The following is a 13,430-nucleotide window of genomic DNA, read 5'->3' as shown; positions in this document are numbered from 1 at the left end:
GTCCCGCGCCACTGCCAGCTTCGTCTTCGTCACAGTATGTATGACCTGTATGTGAATAAAAAACAGTGAGCCAGGACACGCAGCCGACAGGATTCGAACCTGTGCGGGGAGACCCCAATGGATTTCGAGTCCATCGCCTTAACCACTCGGCCACGGCTGCGGATGTCTCCGCAACATAGCATTTGTGATCTCTTTTTGTATGTATGACCTGTATGTGAATAAAAAACAGTGAGCCAGGACACGCAGCCGACAGGATTCGAACCTGTGCGGGGAGACTCCAATGGATTTCGAGTCCATCGCCTTAACCACTCGGCCACGGCTGCGGATGTCTCCGCAACATAGCATTTGTGATCTCATTTTGTATGTATGACCTGTATGTGAATAAAAAACAGTGAGCCAGGACACGCAGCCGACAGGATTCGAACCTGTGCGGGGAGACCCCAATGGATTTCGAGTCCATCGCCTTAACCACTCGGCCACGGCTGCGGATGTCTCCGCAACATAGCATTTGTGATCTCTTTTTGTATGTATGACCTGTATGTGAATAAAAAACAGTGAGCCAGGACACGCAGCCGACAGGATTCGAACCTGTGCGGGGAGACCCCAATGGATTTCGAGTCCATCGCCTTAACCACTCGGCCACGGCTTTTTTTTTTCTTTATTGCCGTCTGTGACATGAAAACAAAAATGTACAAATGATAAAAACATCAGCCTAATTCGGCTGACGTATCAGGGCTTAAAATCTTCTCAATGCGACCAGTTCATCAAATACAGTAATCCATTCAGGTGGGTCAGCTTGTGCACGGTACATTTCTCTCAAGCTCGCAACACTTTCAATAAAGTTTTCGCGCACCGAGCGAACGTGAACATCCGCGTGTCGCACTTGCATCCGTGTCCTCCAGAGACTGTGGAGGCCCAGAAGCATGATTAAATCATACGGTACTCCTGCTTCATTCTGAATTGGCAGGAATCTGATGCCGTAGGGGTCCAGGGGAAAATCTTTTTTGACTGTTCGTTGTAGCACATCCCAATAGAAAATGGGGTCCCAACAGTCCAGAAATACATGTTCTACTGTCTCAGGTTTTTTGCATAAGAGACAGTTTGTGGTCCATGGGACAAAAATCCCCTTTTCGTGCAGCCACGTTTTAACAGGAAGTGTATTCGAGTACAATTTAAAGAAAAAAGATTTCGTAGATGGGTTCACAGGCATATTTTTAACTCTATTTAATACATCGTGCCCTGGGCCTCCACGATAAGGTAACCGGTAGATTGGGGTCGGTAACATGGTGTCCACCAGATCCTTATACAGCTTTTGCTTTGACACTTTAGATAAGTACTCAAGGGAAAATCGCACATGGAGCAGCCTAAAAGAGAGTACAACTTCTCGCATGTACCCATTGACAGTGCCACACATATTCGCACAAGATGAGACGACAAATTCAGGAAGAAGTCTCTGCAACCGCACTTGGATAACAGTCATAAGAAAATTATCCCTTTGATTTCGGAGAAAGAAAAAACGCGAAACAACTTGACGCAGAAATAAATGCACAAGGCCGAGGCCTCCTTTTTTCACTGAAAGAAACAAATTTGTACGGCTGGTTCTCTCCCAGTTTGACGACCAAATGAAAACAGCAAACACTCGATGCATCTTTTGAATACTGGCCCGAGATGCGCACAGCACATTCATCAAATACCATATTTTGGATACAAGGAAAAGATTGCAGACGGAGGCTCGCGCAAACATTGATAACTGCCTCCCTTTCCAGGCATCTGCTTTCTCCCTCGCCCTTGACGTATCTTCATTCCAGTGTTCACTTGCATCGCGATAATGCACTAGGGGGACGCCGAGATATTGCGTCGGCAAAGACGACCATCGCATTCTGGAAAAGTGTTCAGGCATCGCTTCCCAGTCGCCATGCCAAAAGCCAGAGCTTTTGTCCCAGTTTATGAGACACCCCGTTTGTTTGCAGAATTTATCCACCGTGCTGATCACCTCAGTAATGCTGCCTCTGTCTGAACAGAATACCGCAATATCGTCCGCATAAGCAAGGATTTTGACGTGAGTCGACTGCAATCGAAAGCCCGTGATGCTCTCACTTTTGATGATAGCTAAGCACAGTGGCTCCAAGTAGGCCGCAAACAGCAGAGGCGATAGCGGGCATCCCTGCCTTACTGACGAATGAACTGCTATCCTGTCTGTGAGGTCACCATTAACAATAATGCGCGTGGTGCAGTTTGCATATGCCATCTTAACACCTTCTGCAATAATACGGCCTACATTAGCGTGCTCCAAAATGCTGAAAATGACATCATGGGAAACGCGATCGAAGGCTTTCGCCAGATCTAGCTGCATCATAGCGATGCGGTCCCGGAGCACATCGCAACATTCCAGCACGGTCCGTGCGACGTGCACATTTGTGGCGATACTCCTACCTTTGATTCCGCAAGTCTGGTGCGGCCCAACCAATTTCGTAATTATGCTCTGCAATCTCTTTGCTAAAACCTTCATGTACAATTTATAGTCCACGTTGGTGAGGCTTATCGGGCGATAATTTCCCACCAACAACCTCTTTTCTGGGACATCTGATTTCGGAATCAGCACTATGTACGACGTGGTGAATGAGAGTGGCACTTGTTTTCTTTCGTAAGCTTCATCTAGAACTCGTAGCAGTAACTGAGCGACTGTGGGCTTAAATGCTTTGTAAAATTCGGCCCCTATTCCATCAGGTCCTGGAGCTTTTCCCGCTTGCAGGTCTTCGATTGCAGTCTCTATTTCTTTTGCAGTTATGGGCTGCTCAAGACGCTCCTTTACTTCGTCCTGAAGTCTCGGCAGGAGAGGCAAAAAGTGAACCAGGAAGGCCTCATTCATGTCACGCGTATGTCCAAGAAGCTCAATGTACTGCTCTTCAAATAGCTGCTTGATTGCAAAAGCGTCATTCGTGACTTCATCTCCGTTCCTTATCTGCCTGATTTCGTTTTGGCAAGCATAACGCTTTTCGTCACACAAAGCTCGCTTCGTCGGCGTTTCACCAGCCCACAGTTTCTGTGTCCTTCCGCGTATAACGGCAGCTTTATACCTTTCAGTGTCTAAGCGTTTGAGCAGGCTTTTCACCTCCCTTAGGTCCTTAGAAAACTTCCCAGGCTCGGAGCTTTCCATGCCTATTAAAAATTTCAGTTGCTCGCGAGCTGCTTTTTCTTCCTGTTTTTCTTCGTATCGCTTCAAGCAACTTTTTTCAATGGCCCTCCTTTTTATCCACTCCTTGAAATCTTCCCACTGAACCGCAACAACGCTGGGTCGCTCCTCAAGCAGCTTCTGCATTTCATCCGCAATATCAGTTACGAATTCCTCGTCCTCTAAAAGCTTTACATTAAATTTCCAGAGATTCCAGTTAAATTTTGCTTTTCTTTGCTTTATGCAGAAACTTGCGATCACTAGGCAATGATCACTAAAAGCTACAGGTATAACTTTGCAACTCGTGCAAAGAGACACGAGATCTATGAATGCATAAATTCTATCCAACCTGGCATGACTATTACGCTGAAAATGAGTGAACTGAGGTCGATTCCCTTCGGTAAATATACTGCCAATATCCTCTAAGCTATTATCATAAGCCAGAGATTGAAGCAATTGAGCACTCTTGTCACGCACAGGCGTACCCTTCACTCGATCATTAGCGGCACACACACAATTAAAATCTCCCAACAGCAACAACACTCGGTCGCAAACAAGGTAGGGCTCCAAACGGGTAAAGAGATCAAAACGCTGAGATTCAACATTTGGCGCATACACATATATAATGCGCCAACATAAATTGGAAAAAGAAAAATCTACAACAATAAGCCGTCCACTAGGGCAAGAAAAAACCGACTCGACAGTGATGCCTAAATTATTTCGGACAAATAATACGCACTCACCCGAGGTGCCAACGGAATGGCAAACACAAACGAAAGGTGGACACCATGCGATCAGTGGATTCCTCACTTTCGATCTTAGTCTCTTGGACTGCAACTATGTCAAGCGCGTTTTCAGCAAGCAGGCGGTTAAGCTGGCACTGACGCCGTCGTGCACCAAGGCCTCTCACATTCAAGGTTGCTACATGTAAAGCTGTGTCTAGTTTCATCGCCATGCCCTATGAAAAGGAGACTTGAGTCCCACAGTACCCCTCATAGTCAGCCGAGCAGTCTTCTTAAACTCACTGTGCATGTATGGTGTCGCCTTTCCAGATATCCGCGTGCAGGCGTCGGGAACCCATGGGTAATTCCTTCGCCAGCAGATCCAGATCCGCGCACACAGTCTGATGGGTACCACTCCCCACCCCCCCAAAAAAAAGACAACAAGGAAAAAAAAAGAAAAGCAAGAAAAAAAAACAGCACAAATGCACATTGCAGAACTACGGAGGCGGTTTCCCCGCCTGCCTTGTCTCGGCCATGACGTTTGGCCGCGGCTTGAACATCGGACGCTGGATTCCCGGGGTCTTCGACGGTGGTTCGTCGCTACCACCATCAAGATGCGTCTTTTCGCCGGCGCTTTCCTCGCGGGAGCGTTTTCCAGCCGTTAGGGTGCCAGCCTCCTGACTGAAGTCCATGCCTTCGGTGTTGGCAGGTTCAGCGCTGTCCGGAGCTTCCGCCGCGACTTCTGTCGCGCCCTTCGGCGAGCCATCGCCATCCTGTTGAAAGGCACTCTGAACTTGTACTACACTCGCCGGTACCTCACTTGACGTCGCCTTCTGCTTCGTCAAAACCGTAAGCGACGGCCCTTCCCTCGCTGCTGGTTGCCCGTCTGCACGGGCTGCATCTTCCGCATCAGCCTCGTCCATCAGCAACTCAGACGAGTCTACTCCTGCACCGGGGCCGGTAATGCTCGCGTAAGTGCGGGCACACTGTCCGTCTTCGTGGCCGAACCGTCGACAGGCTCCGCAACGCGGGACTCGGCATTCCTTACGGATGTGTCCCGTACTCCGACAGCGTAGGCACAACGGTGGTCTGCCCGGTACAACAACGAGCGCCAGCTCACCGCTAACGTTCAGCTGGTGCGGCAGGTCGTCCAGCTTCACGCCAGCTCTCAACTTCAACGTGACGAGTCTAGTAGTCGAGCCTTTTTCTGACATACCACTCACGCGCCAGCGCTCGCGGGCAACTTCCGTCACTTTTCCGTACGGCGCAAAGGCAGCCCGAACATCCTCGTCGGGCACGTTGTGTAGCAGCCAGTGAAGTTTCAGTCGCACGTCTTGGTTGGCCGGGTCAATCACCAAGCAGCGGCCTTTTTTTACTACCAGCTCACCGACACTAATAATCTTGGTCACCGCTTCAGCATCCTTGAAAGTGACGGCCCAGACGTGGCTCATCCGATACGCCCCCATTGCGATAACATCGGGGAGCAGCGACTGCTCTGCTAAAGCGTCGCGGAAATCTTCCACCCGGTACGGGCGGGCCCTGATATCGGCGTGCAAAAAAACCGTATTCAAAACGAACCGACCTGTAGGCAGTGCTGGCAAAACAACCTGGTAAGTATTTTCCTGTTGACTGGCCCTGTCACCGCGGCCTGACACGGCCGCTGAAGCCGCTCCATCGGAGCCCTGCATCCTGCGTCCGTTCACTGGCGTGGCCGGAAGCAGAATCACCACTCGGCCACGGCTGCGGATGTCTCCGCAACATAGCATTTGTGATCTCTTTTTGTATGTATGACCTGTATGTGAATAAAAAACAGTGAGCCAGGACACGCAGCCGACAGGATTCGAACCTGTGCGGGGAGACCCCAATGGATTTCGAGTCCATCGCCTTAACCACTCGGCCACGGCTGCGGATGTCTCCGCAACATAGCATTTGTGATCTCTTTTTGTATGTATGACCTGTATGTGAATAAAAAACAGTGAGCCAGGACACGCAGCCGACAGGATTCGAACCTGTGCGGGGAGACCCCAATGGATTTCGAGTCCATCGCCTTAACCACTCGGCCACGGCTGCGGATGTCTCCGCAACATAGCATTTGTGATCTCTTTTTGTATGTATGACCTGTATGTGAGTAAAAAACAGTGAGCCAGGACACGCAGCCGACAGGATTCGAACCTGTGCGGGGAGACCCCAATGGATTTCGAGTCCATCGCCTTAACCACTCGGCCACGGCTGCGGATGTCTCCGCAACATAGCATTTGTGATCTCTTTTTGTATGTATGACCTGTATGTGAATAAAAAACAGTGAGCCAGGACACGCAGCCGACAGGATTCGAACCTGTGCGGGGAGACCCCAATGGATTTCGAGTCCATCGCCTTAACCACTCGGCCACGGCTGCGGATGTCTCCGCAACATAGCATTTGTGATCTCTTTTTGTATGTATGACCTGTATGTGAATAAAAAACAGTGAGCCAGGACACGCAGCCGACAGGATTCGAACCTGTGCGGGGAGACCCCAATGGATTTCGAGTCCATCGCCTTAACCACTCGGCCACGGCTTCTTTTTTCTTTATTGCCTGGCTTTGACATTACACAACAAAATGGCGGGACACAATGAACACTTGGTGTTGATATAGTCAGCCTGCCAGGGGCTGGCTTCGTCACATTAAAATTCCTTTAGGGCCATCAAAGGCTCCACCCTTGACAGCCACTCGGGAGCCTCGCCAACAGATTTGACACTCTCAACAAACCGGTGCACAGTTTCACGGAAATAAATTCGTGCTGGGCTCGCGTCGGGATCACAGTAATATCCTGCCATTCTCGCGCGCCAAATACTGTGGAGGCCCAGTAACATTATCAGATCGAAAGGTACTCCGTCCTCGTTTTCAATGGGCAGATACCGTATTCCATGGGGGTGAAGTGGAAATTGTTTCTTTATAGTCCTTTGAAGTACGTCCCAAAAGTAAACCCCTTCCCAACAATGCAGAAAAACGTGATCTATCGTTTCTGGTTGCTTGCAGATAAGGCAGTGATGACCCCACGGAAGAAATAAGCCCTTATCCTGTAAAAACATTTTGACTGATAACGTTCCTGTGTGCAACTTGAAAAAAAAAGTTTTAACCCCTGGGTCGACGTGCATTCCCTTTACCCTCTTTAACACATTCCTTCCAGGGCCTCCACTGTACAAGGCCCTATACATGGGTTCCGGCAAGACAACTTCACATAAATCCTTATACAATATTTGCTTGTTCACTGTAGATAAATATTCGTTGAAAAACGTCGTTGAGAGAAATCGGACACTTGCGACAACTTCTCTGAAGTACCCAAAAATTCCGCCCGATAGGGTTTCGGTTGCAACAACAAAGTCAGGCAGCGCGCGCCCCAGCCTTACTTGGCACGCGGTGCGCAAAAACGGATCACTGGCATCACGCAGAAACATAAATCTGTTAACAATCTGCCTCAAGAAAAGGTGTCCCAGACCCACTCCACCATCCTTCACTTTTCTAAACAATTCGTCCGGCTGCACCTTTCCCATTGTGCAGCCCACACAAAAACAGCAAAAATTCGATGTAGCTTTTGTATGCTCATTCTTCCACAATGCAACACTTGCATCGCATACCACACCTTGCTGATAAAGAAAAGGTTGCACACGGTGGCTCTAGCGAAAATTGATAAGCCTGTTCCTTTCCATATTTCCGCCTGCTCACGCGCATCCTGGGTCTGCACTCTCCAATATATTTCGCTATCACGATAGCTTTCTAGCGGTACTCCAAGGTACTTCGTTGGTGTCTTCACCCAGGGTACGTTTGCAAAATGGTCCATCGTCGTTTGCCATGCTCCGTGCCAGAGCCCCACTGACTTAGACCAGTTCACTCTGCTGCCTGAGGTTTTGCAGAATTCAGCGACACATTCAACGGCCTCTGTTACACCTTCTCGATTAACGGAAAAAACCGCTAAATCATCCGCATATGCCAGCAGCTTCACCTCCGCAGCTTGCAGCCGAAAACCAGTTATTTTCTCGTTTTCGATGATGTCCAAACACAAAGTCTCGATGTAGATAGCAAACAGAAGAGGGCTGAGGGGGCAGCCTTGACGTACCGAACGCTGCACACGAATGGGGGCCCCCAGACTCTGGTTAACAATCAATCTCGTCGTACAGTTCCGATACGCCAAGGCGACTCCCTCCCGGATAACATACCCAACATTCACATAATCAAGTATGCACAGCAAAATTTTATGCGCGACACAGTCGAACGCCTTTTCGAGATCAAGCTGCAAGATGGCAACGCGACTATTTGTAAAATCACAGCACTCGAGCACACATCTTGCCTTGTGTATGTTAGAAAGAATAGACCGGCCTTTTATCCCGCACGTTTGGTGGGGGCCAACAATTTCCTGGATTACACTCTGTAACCTTTGCGCCAACACCTTCATATAAATTTTATAATCGACATTTGTGAGAGCAATCGGCCTGTACCCTGTTACGTGTCGTAACTTGTCAGCTTCATCCGTTTTCGGAATTAGGACAGTATGTGATTTACCATAAGACGGAGGCAATTCACGTACGTCGTAAGCTTCATTAAAGACCGTCTTCAACACTGGCGCGATTCTGCTCTTAAATGATTTGTAAAACGCCGCGCTTAACCCGTCTGGTCCTGGTGATCTCCCAGGATTTAAATTGTCTATTGCCATTTCTACCTCTGATTCGGTTATTGCCTGCTCTAAAACGTCTTTCTGCTCGTCGCTGAGTCGCGGCAGTGCCCCAAGAAACCTGTTCTTAAACGTATTTATGTCTGCATCCTGTAATGCGAAGAGCGCCTCATAGTACTCAAAAAACGCACGCTGTATATGTTCGTTTTCGTCTGATAAGATGCCACCCCATTCTATGCTATCAATGTGATTTCGCCGAGCATGAGCCTTTTCAATTCCCAACGCTCGTTTCGACGGCGTCTCCCCTACTGCTATATCTTCCGCTCTGGCCCGCACCAACGCTCCACGATAACGGTCCTCTTCTATTAGTTGAATTTTCTGCTTTATTTTCCTAATGTCATCGATCCATTTACCAGGCGCTTCACTTTCCTTTTCTAGCAGTTTTGCAAGCATACATCTTAGATTGCGTTCGTTTAGATTCTCTTCGTACGCAATGGCACTAGATCGTTCGACTGCTTTAATTTTAACCTGTTCTTTGCAAAGTTCCCACTGTTGCCATATTCTCAGTTCACTACTAGGCTCTATTTTGCTTATTTCTTCAATTACTGCACAGTTAAATTCATCGTCCTTAATTAGCTTGTTATTTATTTTCCACATATCCCAACTAAAAGCACTGCCCCGTTTTTTCAATCCTATCCCACATACTACTAAACAGTGGTCCGAAAAAGCCACCGGCACCACATGGTAACTGTTACATTTTGGAATCACATCCAGCGATACATAAATGCGGTCCAGCCGAGCATGGCTTGTCCTCTGAAAGTGTGTGTACTTCACGCCACACGCGCCTTGCAAACACTGCCACATCCTCAAGGTTCCATTTATCTATGATTTGCGACAGTATCTTCGTGCTTGCGTCCCTGAACACCCTTGCACTGGTCTTATCGCAGCCACTTAGGACGCAGTTGAAGTCGCCCATGACGATAAGCTGTTTGGTTGGTTTGGTTTATTGGGGTTTAACGTCCCAAAGCAACTGAGGCTATGAGAGACGCCGTAGTGAAGGGCTCCGGAAATTTCGACCACCTGGGGTTCTTTAACGTGCACTGACATCGCACAGCACACGGGCCTCTAGAATTTCGCCTTCAAGAAATTCAGCCGCCGGGGCCGGGATCGAACCCGCGTCTTTCGGGTCAGCAGCCGAGCGCCGTAACCGCTGAGCCACCGCGGCGGGGCGATAAGCTGTTTCTCGGAACAAAGACGCTGTTCAACACTTTGAAAAAAACGCAGCCCTTTCGTCCGTAACATTTGGTGCGTACACACAGACAATTCGCCACTCAATGTTCTTCAATGTAAAATCGATAGCGACACAGCGACCTGACGGACAGGAGAAATGAGCTTGCACGACAAGACCCGGCAACTTCTTTACAAAAAGGACGCTGCCAGCAGATGTACCTATCGCATGACTCACTACAGCGTAGAATCTAGACGTGAAACGTCGCACCATGCTCCCGGCCTCTTCTTCCCCTTCTACTTTTGTCTCCTGCACGGCCAGTAAGTCAATATCGTGTTCTGTTAAAAGCCGGTAAACTTGGCTTTGCTTTTTCTTTCCTGCCAAGCCCCTAACATTGAGTGTGGCTACTTTCAACGGGGTTACAGAAGCCATTGTCGCAAATAGTGAAGAGGCCAAGAGCATGGTGCTTACCCAACACGTCTAGCACATGGCTAGACGCCGTCGTTGCCACCGGAGCCATCCGGTGCAAGCCCCTGACCTTGCCGCGGGGCTGCCTTATCGCCGGCACGCTTGTCCGCCGAAACGTTAGGTTTCGGTCTGAAAGATGACCGTCGGGATTGAGCAGTTTTTGCTGGCGGCTCCTCACCACTGAGAGCTGCCGCCTTGTCCCCTTCGTTGTCGGTCAGGCCATGAGGGCGCTTGGCTGGGGCGGTGCCGCTCGCTGAACGGGCGCAGCTCTGGTCCTGCTGTTCCTCGCTGATCATTGACTCGGCGTCCTTAGTTGCCAAGACGTTCTCCCCGTCTGCCGACGTGCTCGCCTGACTCGAAGGTAATTCTTCCTCTTCGAGTGGCTTCCTTTGGTTGCCGGGTCCACTAATGTCTCCGCTGGGAGGCCCTGATGCGTCGGTCGTCCCGGCAGCCTTGCCAACTTCCACGGCTCCTTTCGCCGCCTCCTCCGCCTCGACGACGTCCATCAGAAGCTCTGCCGTGTCGTCTCTCGATACCGCACCGGTAGCCACCGCGTATGTGCGAACACACTCGCTGTCACCGTGGCCATAACGCCTGCATTTGGAGCACCGGGGTACCTTGCATTCACGTCGAACGTGACCCGTGCCGCAGCACCGTAAGCACTGCATAGGCCGCCCAGGCACCACAACAAGGGCCAGCTCGCCGGAGACGCATAACTGGTGTGGCAGGTCGTCAACCTTCATACTGGGTTTCAGCTTCAGGAGAACAGTCCTGGTTGTAGACCCCTTCTACTTGACGCCTGAAACACGCCAACGCTCCCGGGTCACCTCCGTTACATTCCCAAAAGCCGCAAGAGCCGTCCGAATGTCGTCGTCGGCTACACCGTGCAGCATCCAGTGCAGCCGTAGTTTCACCTGTTGGTCGGCAGGATCGATGATAATGCAGCGCCGTCCTTTGACATCCAGTTCCTTTATCGCTGCCAACTTCTTCGTTGCCTCGGTACTGTTGAGCGTAACCGCCCAAACGTGGTTTACCTGATACGCCCCCAACGCCACAACGTCGGGGAGCGCACCAGCGTTGGCGAGGGCGTCGCAGAAATCCTCGACCCTGTAGGGCCTAACTCGCACGTCGCCGTGCAAAAACACGGTGTTTAGAACAACACGACCGGTAGGCAACGTAGGCAAAACGATTTCGTACTCCTGTCCTTCCTTATCTTCAACCCTGTTTCCGCGGCCATCGACGGCCGCTATCGCCGCTCCGTGGGACCTCATGATCCTGCGTCCGTACACGCCAGTGGCCGGAAGTAGAATGAACTCGGCCACGGCTGCGGATGTCTCCGCAACATAGCATTTGTGATCTCTTTTTGTATGTATGACCTGTATGTGAATAAAAAACAGTGAGCGAGGACACGCAGCCGACAGGATTCGAACCTGTGCGGGGAGACCCCAATGGATTTCGAGTCCATCGCCTTAACCACTCGGCCACGGCTGCGGATGTCTCCGCAACATAGCATTTGTGATCTCTTTTTGTATGTATGACCTGTATGTGAATAAAAAACAGTGAGCCAGGACACGCAGCCGACAGGATTCGAACCTGTGCGGGGAGACCCCAATGGATTTCGAGTCCATCGCCTTAACCACTCGGCCACGGCTGCGGATGTCTCCGCAACATAGCATTTGTGATCTCTTTTTGTATGTATGACCTGTATGTGAATAAAAAACAGTGAGCCAGGACACGCAGCCGACAGGATTCGAACCTGTGCGGGGAGACCCCAATGGATTTCGAGTCCATCGCCTTAACCACTCGGCCACGGCTGCGGATGCCTCCGCAACATAGCATTTGTGATCTCTTTTTGTATGTATGACCTGTATGTGAATAAAAAATAGTGAGCCCATCAGCCAGGACACGCAGCCGACAGGATTCGAACCTGTGCGGGGAGACCCCAATAGATTTCGAGTCCATCGCCTTAACCACTCGGCCACAGCTGCTTTTATTTCTTTATTGCATGAATGAATACATCAGTAAAATATCGTAGTTGTCATGCCCCTTGGCAGACAACCGTGTCTAATGGACTTTAATTAACACAAGTTGGCCCATCAGACTCAATACATCATCCGCGCAATCTTGTTGCTTCAAGGCTTCTCTTAGTTTACACACATGTTCCACAAAATAACCACATACCGATCGTGCATCCAAGTCACAATGTCTTAAAGCCATTCTACTCCTCCAAATGCTGTGAAGGCCCAATAACATAATCTGGTCATACTGTGCAACATCACTTTCAGTGGTCAAGTACCGAATTCCGCGCGGTGTCAATGGTAAGTTCTTTTTTAGGGTTCTTTGCAAAACATCCCAGTAGAACACCGCATCCTAACAATCCAGGAACACATGTTCTACCGTCTCCCGTTTTCTACACAGGAGACAGTTCGAGCCCCAAGGAACAAAAAAGCCCTTTCTTCTAGCCATGTTTTTACTGGTAGCGTTCCTGTGTGCAATTTAAAAAAGAATGTTTTGACGCCAGGTGCAACAGTCATCTTTTTAACTCGCCTGAGAACGTCTTTCCCAGGGCCTTCACAGTATAAGGTTCTGTACAGTGGCACTGGAAACAACTGTTCAATAAGATCCTTGTATAAGCGCTTCGGCGTTACATTCGCTAAATACTCTAGAGAGAACCGCACTTGCAAAAACCTGAACGACCAGACAACCTCTCGCAGGAAGCAAGACACTGTGTACCGCCGAGCATTGCACGAAGAGACAATGAATTCTGGAAGTGCACTGGATAACTTGATTTGTATGAATGTTCGCAGGAAGGTGTCATTTTGGTCACGCAGAAAACAAAACCTTAAAACAACCTGCCTTACATAGAGATGCATTTGAGACAGTCCCCCGACCTTTACACTCCGGAAGAGATTACCTCTGCGGATTCGTTCCCAATTAGACGCCCAAATGAAGACCGCAAAAACCCGATGAAACCTTTGGATATTGGTTCGTGCACGATATAATACTTGAAGTAAATACATGATCCTTGCCACAAGAAAGGTGTTACATACAGTAGCACGCGCGAAAATAGAAAGATTACGGCCCATCCGTCCTTTGGTCCGGTCCCTCATTTCTTCCGCTTTCTCATTCCAGTAATTGGTATTTTCCCCATATCTGTCCAGCGGGACTCCCAAATAAACTCCGGGAGTTGTA

The 13,430-nt window shown here is 49.5% G+C and overlaps 2 protein-coding genes, 12 non-coding genes and 1 pseudogene across 14 annotated transcripts; all 15 read right to left on the bottom strand.

Moving 5' to 3' along the window:
- Positions 1-78: 78 nt before the first annotated feature.
- On the bottom strand, positions 79-160 carry TRNAS-CGA (transfer RNA serine (anticodon CGA)). Its single transcript has one exon. It is a non-coding gene; the product is annotated as a tRNA-Ser (tRNA).
- An 81-nt stretch (positions 161-241) lies between these two features.
- TRNAS-CGA (transfer RNA serine (anticodon CGA)) lies at positions 242-323 on the bottom strand. Its single transcript has one exon. It is a non-coding gene; the product is annotated as a tRNA-Ser (tRNA).
- Positions 324-404: 81 nt separating this feature from the next.
- TRNAS-CGA (transfer RNA serine (anticodon CGA)) lies at positions 405-486 on the bottom strand. The gene has a single exon. It is a non-coding gene; the product is annotated as a tRNA-Ser (tRNA).
- A 202-nt stretch (positions 487-688) lies between these two features.
- LOC149344895 (uncharacterized) lies at positions 689-2,329 on the bottom strand. Its single transcript, XM_089542678.1, has one exon. It carries the CDS (start codon positions 2,246-2,248, stop codon positions 737-739), a length of 1,512 nt encoding a protein of 503 aa, XP_089398804.1. The 5' UTR covers positions 2,249-2,329; the 3' UTR covers positions 689-736.
- Positions 2,330-4,391: 2,062 nt separating this feature from the next.
- On the bottom strand, positions 4,392-5,591 carry LOC149344894 (uncharacterized). The gene has a single exon (XM_089547316.1). It carries the CDS (start codon positions 5,580-5,582, stop codon positions 4,392-4,394), a length of 1,191 nt encoding a protein of 396 aa, XP_089403442.1. The 5' UTR covers positions 5,583-5,591.
- Positions 5,592-5,719: 128 nt separating this feature from the next.
- TRNAS-CGA (transfer RNA serine (anticodon CGA)) lies at positions 5,720-5,801 on the bottom strand. Its single transcript has one exon. It is a non-coding gene; the product is annotated as a tRNA-Ser (tRNA).
- An 81-nt stretch (positions 5,802-5,882) lies between these two features.
- TRNAS-CGA (transfer RNA serine (anticodon CGA)) lies at positions 5,883-5,964 on the bottom strand. Its single transcript has one exon. It is a non-coding gene; the product is annotated as a tRNA-Ser (tRNA).
- An 81-nt stretch (positions 5,965-6,045) lies between these two features.
- Positions 6,046-6,127, bottom strand: TRNAS-CGA (transfer RNA serine (anticodon CGA)). The gene has a single exon. It is a non-coding gene; the product is annotated as a tRNA-Ser (tRNA).
- An 81-nt stretch (positions 6,128-6,208) lies between these two features.
- On the bottom strand, positions 6,209-6,290 carry TRNAS-CGA (transfer RNA serine (anticodon CGA)). Its single transcript has one exon. It is a non-coding gene; the product is annotated as a tRNA-Ser (tRNA).
- An 81-nt stretch (positions 6,291-6,371) lies between these two features.
- TRNAS-CGA (transfer RNA serine (anticodon CGA)) lies at positions 6,372-6,453 on the bottom strand. The gene has a single exon. It is a non-coding gene; the product is annotated as a tRNA-Ser (tRNA).
- Positions 6,454-10,158: 3,705 nt separating this feature from the next.
- LOC149344888 (uncharacterized) lies at positions 10,159-10,906 on the bottom strand (annotated as a pseudogene).
- A 741-nt stretch (positions 10,907-11,647) lies between these two features.
- Positions 11,648-11,729, bottom strand: TRNAS-CGA (transfer RNA serine (anticodon CGA)). The gene has a single exon. It is a non-coding gene; the product is annotated as a tRNA-Ser (tRNA).
- Positions 11,730-11,810: 81 nt separating this feature from the next.
- Positions 11,811-11,892, bottom strand: TRNAS-CGA (transfer RNA serine (anticodon CGA)). Its single transcript has one exon. It is a non-coding gene; the product is annotated as a tRNA-Ser (tRNA).
- An 81-nt stretch (positions 11,893-11,973) lies between these two features.
- Positions 11,974-12,055, bottom strand: TRNAS-CGA (transfer RNA serine (anticodon CGA)). The gene has a single exon. It is a non-coding gene; the product is annotated as a tRNA-Ser (tRNA).
- Positions 12,056-12,144: 89 nt separating this feature from the next.
- On the bottom strand, positions 12,145-12,226 carry TRNAS-CGA (transfer RNA serine (anticodon CGA)). Its single transcript has one exon. It is a non-coding gene; the product is annotated as a tRNA-Ser (tRNA).
- Between the last annotated feature and the right edge of the window lie 1,204 nt (positions 12,227-13,430).

This window comes from Amblyomma mixtum, chromosome 5, assembly GCF_055824585.1.
Source record: "Amblyomma mixtum isolate Tamu chromosome 5, ASM5582458v1, whole genome shotgun sequence".
Classification (NCBI taxonomy): Eukaryota; Metazoa; Arthropoda; class Arachnida; order Ixodida; family Ixodidae; genus Amblyomma; species Amblyomma mixtum.
Note: the sequence above shows the minus strand (reverse complement) of the source record. Positions and strands in the feature narration are given on the sequence as shown.

What these genes read in the sequence shown, in the direction of transcription:
- LOC149344895 (XM_089542678.1), bottom strand. Translation starts at nt 2,248, where the DNA reads ATGGCATATGCAAACTGCACCACGCGCATTATTGTTAATGGTGACCTC.
- LOC149344894 (XM_089547316.1), bottom strand. Translation starts at nt 5,582, where the DNA reads ATGCAGGGCTCCGATGGAGCGGCTTCAGCGGCCGTGTCAGGCCGCGGT.